At 42.6% G+C, this 12,076-nt stretch overlaps 1 protein-coding gene and 1 pseudogene across 1 annotated transcript in view; one reads left to right on the top strand and one right to left on the bottom strand.

The window, feature by feature from the left end:
- The window catches only part of LOC129869663 (palladin-like), a gene marked incomplete in the record, with an annotated part of 71,030 nt that extends 68,269 nt beyond the window's left edge, over positions 1 to 2,761 (top strand). Inside the window, 1 exon segment of the mRNA XM_055944289.1 lies at positions 726 to 2,761. Within this exon segment, the coding sequence (XP_055800264.1) occupies positions 726 to 886 (161 nt within the window).
- LOC129869665 (carbonyl reductase family member 4-like) overlaps positions 1 to 11,732 on the bottom strand; it is an 18,643-nt pseudogene extending 6,911 nt beyond the window's left edge.
- Between the last annotated feature and the right edge of the window lie 344 nt (positions 11,733 to 12,076).

Below are 12,076 nucleotides of genomic sequence, written 5' to 3'. Positions count from 1 at the left end.
TCATCTTCAATGCCCTTGCTGATGGTAGGCTTTGTTACTTTGGTCCCAGCTCTCTGCAGGTCATTCACTAGGTCCCCCCGTGTGGTTCTGGGATTTTTGCTCACCGTACTTGTGATCATTTTGACCCCACGGGGTGAGATCTTGCGTGGAGCCCCAGATTGAGGGAGATTATCAGTGGTCTTGTATGTCTTCCATTTCCTAATAATTGCTCCCACAGTTGATTTCTTCAAACCAAGCTGCTTACCTATTGCAGATTCAGTCTTCCCAGCCTGGTGCAGGTCTACAATTTTGTTTCTGGTGTCCTTTGACAGCTCTTTGGTCTTGGCCATAGTGGAGTTTGGAGTGTGACTGTTTGAGGTTGTGGACAGGTGTCTTTTATACTGATAACAAGTTCAAACAGGTGCCATTAATACAGGTAACGAGTGGAGGACAGAGGAGCCTCTTAAAGAAGAAGTTACAGGTCTGTGAGAGCCAGAAATCTTGCTTGTTTGTAGGTGACCAAATACTTATTTTCCACCATAATTTGCAAATAAATTCATTAAAAATCCTACAATGTGATTTTCTGGATTTTTTTTCTCATTTTGTCTGTCATAGTTTAAGTGTACCTATGATGAAAATTACAGGCCTCTCTCATCTTTTTAAGTGGGAGAACTTGCACAATTGGTGGCTGACTAAATACTTTTTTGCCCCACTGTATACTCCATCCCCCTCTTTCCTCTCCTCAGCTCAGTGGCAGCAGCCCAACACTCCCAAGCCTAAGAAGGTGCGTCCGTCGACGAGTCGCTATGCAGCGCTGACAGAGAGAGGGCTGGACGTGAAGGCAGCCTTCTTCCCTGACTCCAGCCCCCTGCAGCCGGGAGGCCTGGTGGAGAGTGATGACCTGTAGAGACCAGCGGGGGCACCACATGCCCAAACAACTCCCTAATGTAATGCCTTAAAACTGACCCTTGACCCCAGTACCACCAGCCCTGTTCCGCCCCGTTCTCCCCAGACATAGGGGTAATTGTAACCCCCTCCACCCGAGGTGTTTTACGACAAGGCCACAGATACCTTTCTGGAAGATGGATGACGGGCAATGTGACACCCCATAATATCTCAGTGTCAATCAAACATGGATCCCAATTTAGGATTAGATGGTTCCATTTTGTCAACCATAAAAGCAGAGGAATCTACCCTGAGCAGCCATTGAAGTTTATTTTCGATTGTAAAACTGCCATTACCACACAAAAGTGGGTTCACCTCTGAAGTGTCTGAGATATCTCACACAATCTCTCTGTAAAAATTATAATTGAAGGTTTAAAGTTTAAGTTGAAAGTAGCATTATTATGCATGTTACAATGTTGCCATTTGTAACGCTGTATCTAAATGAATGACGTTTTATGAAATACTCCCTCAACAAAGGCACCAAATTGTAGGGGCAGAGATATGTAGAAATGGGACAGACTTTGGATCTGCAATGGAAAGTCCAAAGCATGGGAGCAGCACGTTATGTTTCCCTGGACTGTTGAGGGACGAAGGAGAAACCCCAAAACACAAAGTTATTATTTTATATGGGTATCACAGCATAGTCTGGGTAATATAGCACAATATGGATATCAGCAGAGTCTATTTTTTTTGTTATAAGTAGCACAATACCCTAGATATCAGAATTGTCGGGTTCAACATTTATCATAATTACCATAGATATTGCACAAGGCCGGGCCTTACATACTTTTCGCTTCTGTTTTTTTGTCAGGTCAAATGACCTTGGAAGTTAAAACTGTTTAGTAACTTTAGATGAGTTGTGAAAAAGAGAATGTTGGCTGAATGATGCAGACACTGTTGAGAGCTTTGTGTTACCATAGTAACTTCAGTGATTGATTGATGGAAAGAGAGGTCCGTGACATACTAGGAGGTACTGGCATGTGAAGGTTGACTGTAACAGGGACAGGATGAGGGGTTATCCTGGGCCAGGAGGCCCACAAGATCTGTCTCAGCCAAGTGTCAACAGTCACTTCAACGCTTGTGAACTGTGTGATCCGTGAGTGGGAGACGTCAAGGACAGACAAAAGCAAGTTTTTCAGAATGGAATTCAGTGTGAGAAGATGACAAAGCAATGGATTATGTTGATGAAAGGATGATGGTGTTGATGATAATGAAAATGACCGTTATGACAGATTCTGGAGATAATTTATTTCCTTTGATGGTTTCAGTTTAAAATCTTCACAAACACAGGAGACAGTCCTAAAAATGGCTTCAGTGGATTGATCACACATTACAGATGGTCTGCTTTATTTTTGTATGAAAAAACAACAACTCTGTATTTACTTTCCCAAGAAACTTGACATAAATTATGTTAGAGATTTTTTATCTTGTCAAATGTTCAATGACAAAACATAACCCTGTCTGTATTAAAATATCATACTTTTTAAAACTATATTGCCTTTGAAAGATCACTTGGGCCTATTTTAATCACAATATCTGTCCATATTTTTCTGAGGCACTTTTACCAAATGACAATTATAAACTGTTTAGAAGGGAGAATATATGCACAGAATTGTATTGAAATAAGTAATTATATATTTTCTTTCACTACTGTATTACCAAATGGGCATCTTTTGCTGTATCTGCTCAGATCATGTTTCATCCTGCCATTACTGTGGTCACTCACACAAACATATATGACACCTTTTTGATTTATATGCCAATCTGTGCCTGTATATGGAATGTTCTCCTGATATCATGTTAGTTTATGAAAGGTAATAAAAAATCAAAGTCTGGAGTTACCGTGTTTATGTTGAGTAAGGAGACCCTGGACAAATCAATTCCACACCAATGTACTCAGCAGCCATATTATCCATCACAGGGAAAATTCCATTCTTTAATGAAAAAGCTTATTGGATTATATTTCACCTTGATCCCAGGTTTCAATTGTCTCCACCTTGATCTTAGGTTAAATGACATCACAATGATTACAGTTCACATGGCAGACAGCAGCTGAGCACAGATGCGCCAGATCCATGAAGGCTTCTAATGGCATGTAAATGTATGTGACTGGTGAGTAGCAGCTGTGTGAGGGGACTAGGGGACTGGGCAGCACTCTCCAGTGAGGCACAATGTTTATCCACTGGAGGAAATAACAGATGAGATACCATTTCAAATCTCTGCAATACCATACTGTACTGTCTTTAGTCATCCTATTTAGCTAGGCTAGTTTGCCAAAGTATGCTGCAGAGCTGTCTGACAAAATCATTTTTCTAGTTCTTAAAAGTAGATAAGGCCTACTTTTACAAACGGCCTCTATCAACCTCGACATTATGCACATTCCTCTCTCATGTGGTCTGTGTGCATCTAACCTAACGTATAGCAGGCGTAAAAGTGTATGTGTCTCTGACCCGAGCCGGTAAGAACAGGTGAAATGGATTATGGTCATTGTAGTTAATTACCACATTTCTGCGCTGAACTACGTTGAATATTTGCTTAATGAAACGTACAACTCCATTCACCCCGGCCTCCCACATAGCTCTTGACTTGATTTCTCTAGTGAATTATTTGATTTCTCTCTAGAGAAACGGCGCGTTGGGCTCACACAAAAAAAGAACTAAATGAAATTCAAGTAATTCTGCTCAGCACTAATTTCCTCACATTCAAAGGCAAGGTGAATCAGAATTAAAAAGTACACTCCAAAATCAGTTAAAAAGTTATGAGCTTGAGTAGACGAAAAGCTGATTAAAAAGCAGATATTAAAAATCTGATTAAAAGCAGATATTTATAAAAAGCAGATATTTAAAAACAGATGGTCCATACCTACTCCCCCAGCCCCGCTGTCATGACTGTCCCGATGAAACCTAGCGGAGAGAAGAGAAGGGAGGGACAGGATCAGGAAAGAACTAAATTCGAGCTAAGAGAACAGTGGAAACTAATATCCTAGGTACAGTACAAGACTGTTTCTAATTTAGCATGCCAATGACAGAGATAACAAAATCCTAAACAGACTAGTGCAAAGGCTAGGAGTTGAGGAGAATAAGCAGACAGATGAAAGAGAGACACAGTAAAGAAAGGAGGGACAGTTACATACCTGGAGCCAGCAAGTTAACCCTGATGTTTCGCGAGGCCACCTCCTTGGCCAGAGAGCAGGTGAAGCCCTCCAGACCCGCTTTACTGGCACTGTACACACACACTGACCTGCGTTCCCCTTCAACTCTACCACAGAGCCTACAGTACACACAGATCACATGAACACAGTAATTGGGTTAACTCAATGTAAAGTGAAGTGGGAAATTATGTTTATTACCTGGACCACAACCACCACCTTGTGGCCAAACTGCAACATTGAATGCATCTGATATCTCAAATAATGACATGGGGCTGTACATGCAGTAACAGTACCTATGTTGACAATGGCCCCTCCCTGAGTGTGGAGCATGCTCCGTAGCGCTTCCTTGCAGCTCAACATGCTCCCCAGTAGGTTGGTATGAAGCATAGCCACCATGTCTTCTAGCCTGGTCCACAGTAACAGACCATCCCTGAACACACACACACAGGATATGGACGAGTTCTTACACATGCAAGCTCACCTGCTTAAGACTGCCATGGGAGTACTGAAGGTATGAAACTAACCTATACGAGTACTGATTCATTCACAGTCACACACCTGTTGGTGCCAGCTGCATTGCCCAGGTATGAGATGTTTCCACAGGTCTTCAGGATAATCCTAAACGTCTTCTGCACTTCCTCTCCTTTGGAGACGTCACAACAAAAGCCCACATGGTCAGCTAGAACATGAGAGATTGATGTAGCATTAGGTAAACAGAACATTACAGCTGTATTTAATTAACAACAGTAGTTAGTGTGGCACTAGGCTCATCATCTGGTTTTGCAAATGTGAACAGAAGAGCCCAACAAACAGGTGCATGACACACCTGCAGGTATTATACTGTACCTCCATCGAGGAATGCCACAGTGGCCTGAGCAGCATGCTGGTTCCTGGACACCACAACAACCCTGCAGCCTCTCTCTGTCAGCAGCCTTGATAAAGCCCTGCCAATGCCCTTGGAGCCCCCACACACCGCCTGGGCATGCCCCTGCCCTGCAGGAGACCAAAACACAGCGCAGAGCAAATCAAAGATGAGATGACATAGGCAAGTGGCTTCAGGGGCAGCCTGGTTTAAGGTCTACTGAACCCCCTTGACCTCTCAGAGCACCCACTCCCCTGAACCCAGGCAGCCCACGCAGACAGACAGTCACTTCCCTGCACTGTCTGTGTAGATCATGTGTCAAACTCATTCCACAGAGGGACGGAAAAATATCTGCGGGCATTCGGTCCTCCCTTGTACTTAATTGATGAATTAAGGTCACTGATTAGTAAGAAATTCCCCTCACCTAGTTGTCTAGGTCTTCATTGAAAGGAAAAAAACAAAAAAAACAGCACAGTCTAGTCCCTCCATGGAATGAGTTTTACACCCCTGGTGTAGGTGATCTAACAGCTAGCTATAGCTAGCTATGCTACCAAGATCATTTTAAAGAGTTCTGTTGGAAATGTCACGTTTTCACGCAACGCTGTTGTCGTTTAAGATGGATAATAATTTGGTATTTCTCTGTATAATTATCATAACGTGAGTATACGTTAGTTGTTCATTGGCACAGTACACACGGAGGTCGCCATTTGTTCTATAGTGTGTTTATTAATTCAACTACATGAGGGAACAAGAGACACTCACATAAATCTCACAGCTAGTGCCAGTGGCCCCTCACAGGTAGCTGGACCCTCAGACATTTGAAACAAACCAAACCAGAGCCTGTCCACAGCATATAAATGACGATAAGATCTAGGCTAGGGTTAGGATTGAGCTAGGGGTTAAACATAGTCTAGGTCAGCCCTTACCCTAGCTTCATGTCAACATCCCAGTTCAAGCCAAACCCTAGTCTCATTGCCATACCTCCAAAATTAAGTCGTTGTCAAACCTGGTTTGGGACGAGGCTACCTAACCCTAACTCTAGCTTCATGTCCACATCTGGTTCAACCCTAACCCTAACTCTAGCTTCATGTCCACATCTGGTTCAACCCTAACCCTAACTCTAGCTTCATGTCCACATCTGGTTCAACCCTAACCCTAACTCTAGCTTCATGTCCACATCTGGTTCAACCCTAACCCTACCCTCAACCCCAACCCTAACCTTTTATCCTACGTTCCTCTTTGGACCCGTAAGGTTGTCTCCGTCTGACTCTCCTTCTGACCCAAGTTCCAGAAGCCTGGCTCAATGTCACCAGTGAAAAACAATGGAGAAACACAGCTGGACGGTTTGAAACATTTGGAAGTTGTTCAGGATTTATTTGCTGTCCTCAGTGACGGTTACAGGAGAGTAAAGAAGAGGAGAGGGTAAATCACAAGCTGATGTTTGACCTGTCTTATGAGCTATACGCTCAGATGGAAAAACACAGATGTAAGAAAATAAAAATACAAAAACTGTTGAGCAACATTTTTTAGGTGTTGACTGAAATGTATTATGCACTGTATGGAGAGAGACAGTTTGTCTGTGTATGAGACAAGGCTTAATTTGTATTCAGATCATCATCCTAAACATCATGACTTCATTTTCCTCCTTCACATTCCTGTAGTCTAATGACACCTGCAAACACAGGAACAGACTTTCTGCAGTCTTCCTCACCATATATACAGTACACACACACACACACACACACACACACACACACACACACACACACACACACACACACACACACACTTTCTCTATTTCTTCTTGCATACATATATTAATATTTACTGTATGCTCCAGAGTCTGTGACCTTGTATCAATCTATAAACACTTTATCACTCTTGGTTACGTCTACAGATATTTACACCGCCTCACTCAGTCATATGAATGTATAGCGTATCTAATAGACTTACCCGCCCCCACCTCACCAACATGTTCTATACACAAACACACATTTACACTGTTTGTAGTAGAGCTAATGATTCCCTCCTTCTCCAGTAGGAAGGCCCGGTCATGCCAGAGCAAGGCTCATTGATTAAAAAGACACCTCATTAATCTGTTAGAGTACCCGATACCATTGGATACCAGAGAGCAAAGTGAACCAGACAGTCAGAGTTGAGAGAAGAGAGGGAGAGAGGGAAAAGAGAAGCCAACAGAGCCAAGTCAGATGAAAAGCAAGCAATTCTCTTTATCTCAATATCCAACTCTTTGTCCCTGTATCCCCCATCGGGCCACCTAACCCCTTCTGTCCACCACAGTCATGCTCACAAATTGGAATAAGCGATCTCCATGGCAACCCATCATCTGGATGAAGCATACCAGTGTGACCTCAGAGAGACCCTGTCAGCTCCTTTAGACATTATCCAGCTGAGCATCACCACACACACAGACAAGAGACTGCATGACTCACCCACCTCACAGAGCACCACCTTAGAGTTTATTGCATTGTGGGAAAAGCAGACACAGCAAGGACCTATTCTCCTGGTAATAAAGGCATGCATTGTTATATAGACTCAATGTAGTATTTGGCTGTTGGGGTTTGTGTGTTTAAGTGAAAACCAGGCTTTACCTTTGTATTGTGACCTAATCTCTGTGTTTTGTACACAGTTTTTTTCAATCACTTAGGTGCAATTTTCACAAGTATGTAGTACGTTTTCTTAACTCTAAGCACAAAAATCAAAATAGATCAAAATGGTTTGTTCCAAATCTCTAAGCACAATTGAATGAGTACACACAAATTCACGAAATCACTTGTTCATTGCACTAAATCACCCTTCCATATTCAATCGAAGTATCTTATTTTCAAAATGCAGTACTCACTTTTGATATCATTGTCCTGTCATTTTTTAATACAATTAACTCCAAAAACTGCTAAAAACGGCTAACTACTGAACCAAAACGCACTGCTGAAATTCCTGGGTTGTATATAACAATATACAGTTGTGGCCAAAAGTTTTGAGAATGACACAAATATTAATTTCTACAAAGTTTGCAGCTTCAGTGTCTTGAGATATTTTTGTCAGATGCTACTACGGAATACTGAAGTATAATTACAAGCATTTCATAAGTGTCAAAGGCTTTTATTGACAATTACATGAAGTTGATGCAAAGAGTCAATATTTGCAGTGTTGACCATTCTTTTTCAAGGCCTCTGCAATCCGCCCTGGCATGCTGTCAATTAACTTCTGGGCCACATCCTTACTGACGGCAGCCCATTCTTGCATAATCAATGCTTGGAGTTTGTCAGAATTTGTGGGGTTTTGTTTGTCCAAGTGCTTCTTGAGGATTGACCACAAGTTCTCAATGAGATTAAGGTCTGGGGAGTTTCCTGGCCATGGACCCCCCAAAAAAACAATGTTTTGTTCCCAGAGCCACTTAGATATCACTTTTGCCTTATGGAAAGGTGCTCCATCATGCTGGAAAATGCATTGTTCGTCACCAAACTGTTCCTGGATGGTTGGGAGAAGTTGCTCTCGGAGGATGTGTCGGTACCATTCTTTATTCATGGCTGTGTTCTTAGGCAAAATTGTGAGTGAGCCCACTCCCTTGGCTGAGAAGCAACCCCACACATGAATGGTCTCAGGATTCTTTACTGTTGGCATGACACAGGACTGATGGTAGCGCTCACCTTGTCTTCTCCAGACAAGCTTTTTTCCCGGATGCCCCAAATAATCAGAAAGGGTATTCATCAGAGAAAATGACTTTACCCCAGTCCTCAGCAGTCCAATCCCTGTACCTTTTGCAGAATATCAGTCTGTCCCTGATATTTTTCCTGGAGAGAAGTGGCTTCTTTGCTGCCCTTCTTGACACCAGGCCATCCTCCAAAAGTCTTTGCCTCACTGTACGTGCAGATGCACTCACACCTGCCTGCTGCCATTCCTGAGCAAGCTCTGTACTGGTGGTGTCCCGATCCCGCAGCTGAATCAACTTTAGGAGATGGTCCTGGCGCTTGCTGGACTTTCTTGGGCGCCCTGAAGCCTTCTTCACAACAATTGAACCGCTTTCCTTGAAGTTCTTGATGATCCGATAAATGGTTGATTTAGGTGCAATCTTACTGGCAGCAATATCCTTGCCTGTGAAGCCCTTTTTGTGCAAAGCAATGATGACGTCACGCGTTGCAAGTAACCATAGTTGACAGAGGGAGAACAATGATTCCAAGCACCACCCTCCTTTTGAAGCTTCCAGTCTGTTATTCAAACTCAATCAACATGACAGAGTGATCTCCAGCCTTATCGTTGTCAACATCCACACCTGTGTTAACGAGAGAATCACTGACATGATGTCAGCTGGTCCTTTTGTGGCAGGGCTGAAATGCAGTGGAAATGTTTTGGGGGATTCAGTTCATTTGCTTGGCAAAGAGGGACTTTGCAACTAATTGCAATTCATCTGATCACTTTTTATAACATTCTGAAGTATTTGCAAATTGCCATCATACAAACTGAGGCAGCAGACTTTGTGAAAATTAATATTTGTGTCATTCTCAAAACTTTTGGCCACGACTGTACAGTGCATTCAGAAAATATTCAGACCCCTTGACTTTATCCAAATTTTGTTACGTTACAGCCTTATAAAATTGATTAAATTGCCCCCCCCCCCTTCATTCTACACAAAATACCCCATAATGACAAAACAAAAACAGGTTTCTAGAAATGTTTGCAAATTTATATTTTAAAAAACAACTTGAAATATTACATTTACATAAGTATTCAGACCCTTTACTCAATACTTTGTTGAAGCACCGTTGGCAGCGATTGGCATCCACCTGTGGTAAATTCAATTGATTGACAATGATTTGGAAAAGCACACGCACCTGTCTATTTAAAAGGCCCAACAGTTGAGAGTGCATGTCAGAGCAAAAACCAAGCCATGTTGTCAAAATAATTGTCTGTAGAGCGCCAAGACAGGATTGTGTCGAGGAACAGATCTGGGGAAGGGTACCAAAACATTTATACAGCATTGAAGGTCCCCAAGAACACAGTGGCCTCCATTCTTCAATGGAAGTAGTTAAGGACAACGAAGGCTCTTCCTAGAGCTGGCTACTCGTCCAAACTTAGCAATCAGGGGAAAAGGGCCCTGGTTAGGGAGGTGACCAAGAATCTGATGGGGACTCTGACAGAGCTCTAGAGTTCCTCTGGAGATGGGAGAAACTGCCAGAAGGACACCCATCTCTGCAGCACTCCACCAATCAGGCCTTTATGGTAGAGTGGCCAGACGGAAGCTACTCCTCAGTAAAAGGCACATTACAGCTTGCTTGGAGTTTGCTAAAAGGCACCTAAAAACTCTCAGACCATGAGAAACAAGATTCTCTGGTCTCATGAAACCACGATTGAACTCTTTGGCCTGAATGCCAAGATTTACGTGTGGAGGAAACCTGGCACCATCCCTACGGTGAAGCACGGTGGTGGAAGCATCATACTGTGAGATGTTTTTCAGCGGTAGCGGCTTTCCGAAGGCACTGTATATACAGTCTCAGACAGACCAACTGGCGCATTGCACAGTCAGGGTTGAGGGAAAAATGAACGGAGCAAAATACAGAAAGATTCTTGATGAAAACCTGCTCCAGAGCACGCAGGACCTCAGACTGGGGCGAAGGTTCACCTTCCAACAGGACAACGACCCTAAGCACACAGCCAAGACAACACAGGAGTGGTTTCGGGACAAGTCTCTGAATATCTTTGAGTAGCCCAGCCAGAGGCCAGACTTAAACCTGATCGAACATCTCTGGAGTAGAGGTCAACCGATTATGATTTTTCAACACCGATACCGATACCAAGTTTTGGAGGACCAAAAAACACGATACCGATTAATCGGCCAATTTTTTTAACTGTATTTGTAATAATGACAATTACAACAATACTGAATGAACACTTATTTTAACTTAATATAATACATCAATAAAATCAATTTAGCCTCAAGTAAATAATGTTCAATTTGGTTTAAATAATGCAAAAACAGTGTTGGAGAAGAAAGTAAAAGTGCAATATGTGCTATGTAAGAAAGCTAATGTTTCAGTTCCTTGCTCAGAACATGAGAACATATGAAAGCTGGTGGTTCCTTTTAACATGAGTTAGGTACCTTCTTACCTTCTTCCCAGGTAAGAAGTTTTAGGTTGTAGTTATTATAGGAATTATAAGACTATTTCCCTCTATACTATTTGTATTTCATTAACCTTTGACTATTGGACTATTATAGGCACTTTAGTATTGCAAGTGTAACAGTATAGCTTCTGTCCCTCTCCTCGCTCCTCCCCGGGCTCGAACCAGCAACACAACGACAACAACCACCATCGAAGCAGCGTTACCCATGCAGAGCAATGGGAACAACTACTAGAAGGCTCAGAGCGAGTGACGTTTGAAACGCTATTAGCTAGCCATTTCACTTAGGTTACACCAGCCTCATCTCGGGAGTTGATAGGCTTGAACAGCGCAATGCTTGACGCACAACGAAGAGCTGCTGGCAAAACGCACGAAAATGCTGTTTGAATAAATGTTTACGCGCCTGCTTCTGCCTACCACCGCTCAGTCAGATATTTATATACTTGTATGCTCAGTCAGATTATATGCAACGCAGGACACGCTAGAGAATATCTAGTAATATCATCAATCATGTGTAGTTAACTAGTGGTCATGATTGATTGTTTTTTATAAGATAAGTTTAATGCTAGCTAGCAACTTACCTTGGCTTACTGCATTTGCGTAACAGGCAGTCTCCTTGTGGAGTGCAACGAGAGGCAGGTCGTTATTGCGTTGGACTAGTTAACTCTAAGGTTGCAAGATTGGATCCCCCGAGCTGACAAGGTGAAAATCTGTCGTTCAGCCCCTGAACAAGGCAGTTAACCCACCGTTCCTAGGCCGTCATTGAAAATAAGAATGTGTTTTTAACTGACTTGCCTAGTTAAATAAAGGTATAAAATATATAAAAAAATAATCGTCGCCCAAAAATACCGATTTCCGATTATTATGAAAACTTTTAATCGGCCCTAATTAATCGGCCATTCCGATTAATCGGTCGACCTCTACTCTGGAGACCTGAAAATATCTATGCAGCAACGCTCCCTATCCAACCTGACAGAGCTTGAGAGGATCTGCAGAGAAGAATG

This window comes from Salvelinus fontinalis, chromosome 14 (assembly GCF_029448725.1).
Source record: "Salvelinus fontinalis isolate EN_2023a chromosome 14, ASM2944872v1, whole genome shotgun sequence".
In the NCBI taxonomy this organism is placed as follows: domain Eukaryota; kingdom Metazoa; phylum Chordata; class Actinopteri; order Salmoniformes; family Salmonidae; genus Salvelinus; species Salvelinus fontinalis.
Note: the sequence above shows the minus strand (reverse complement) of the source record. Positions and strands in the feature narration are given on the sequence as shown.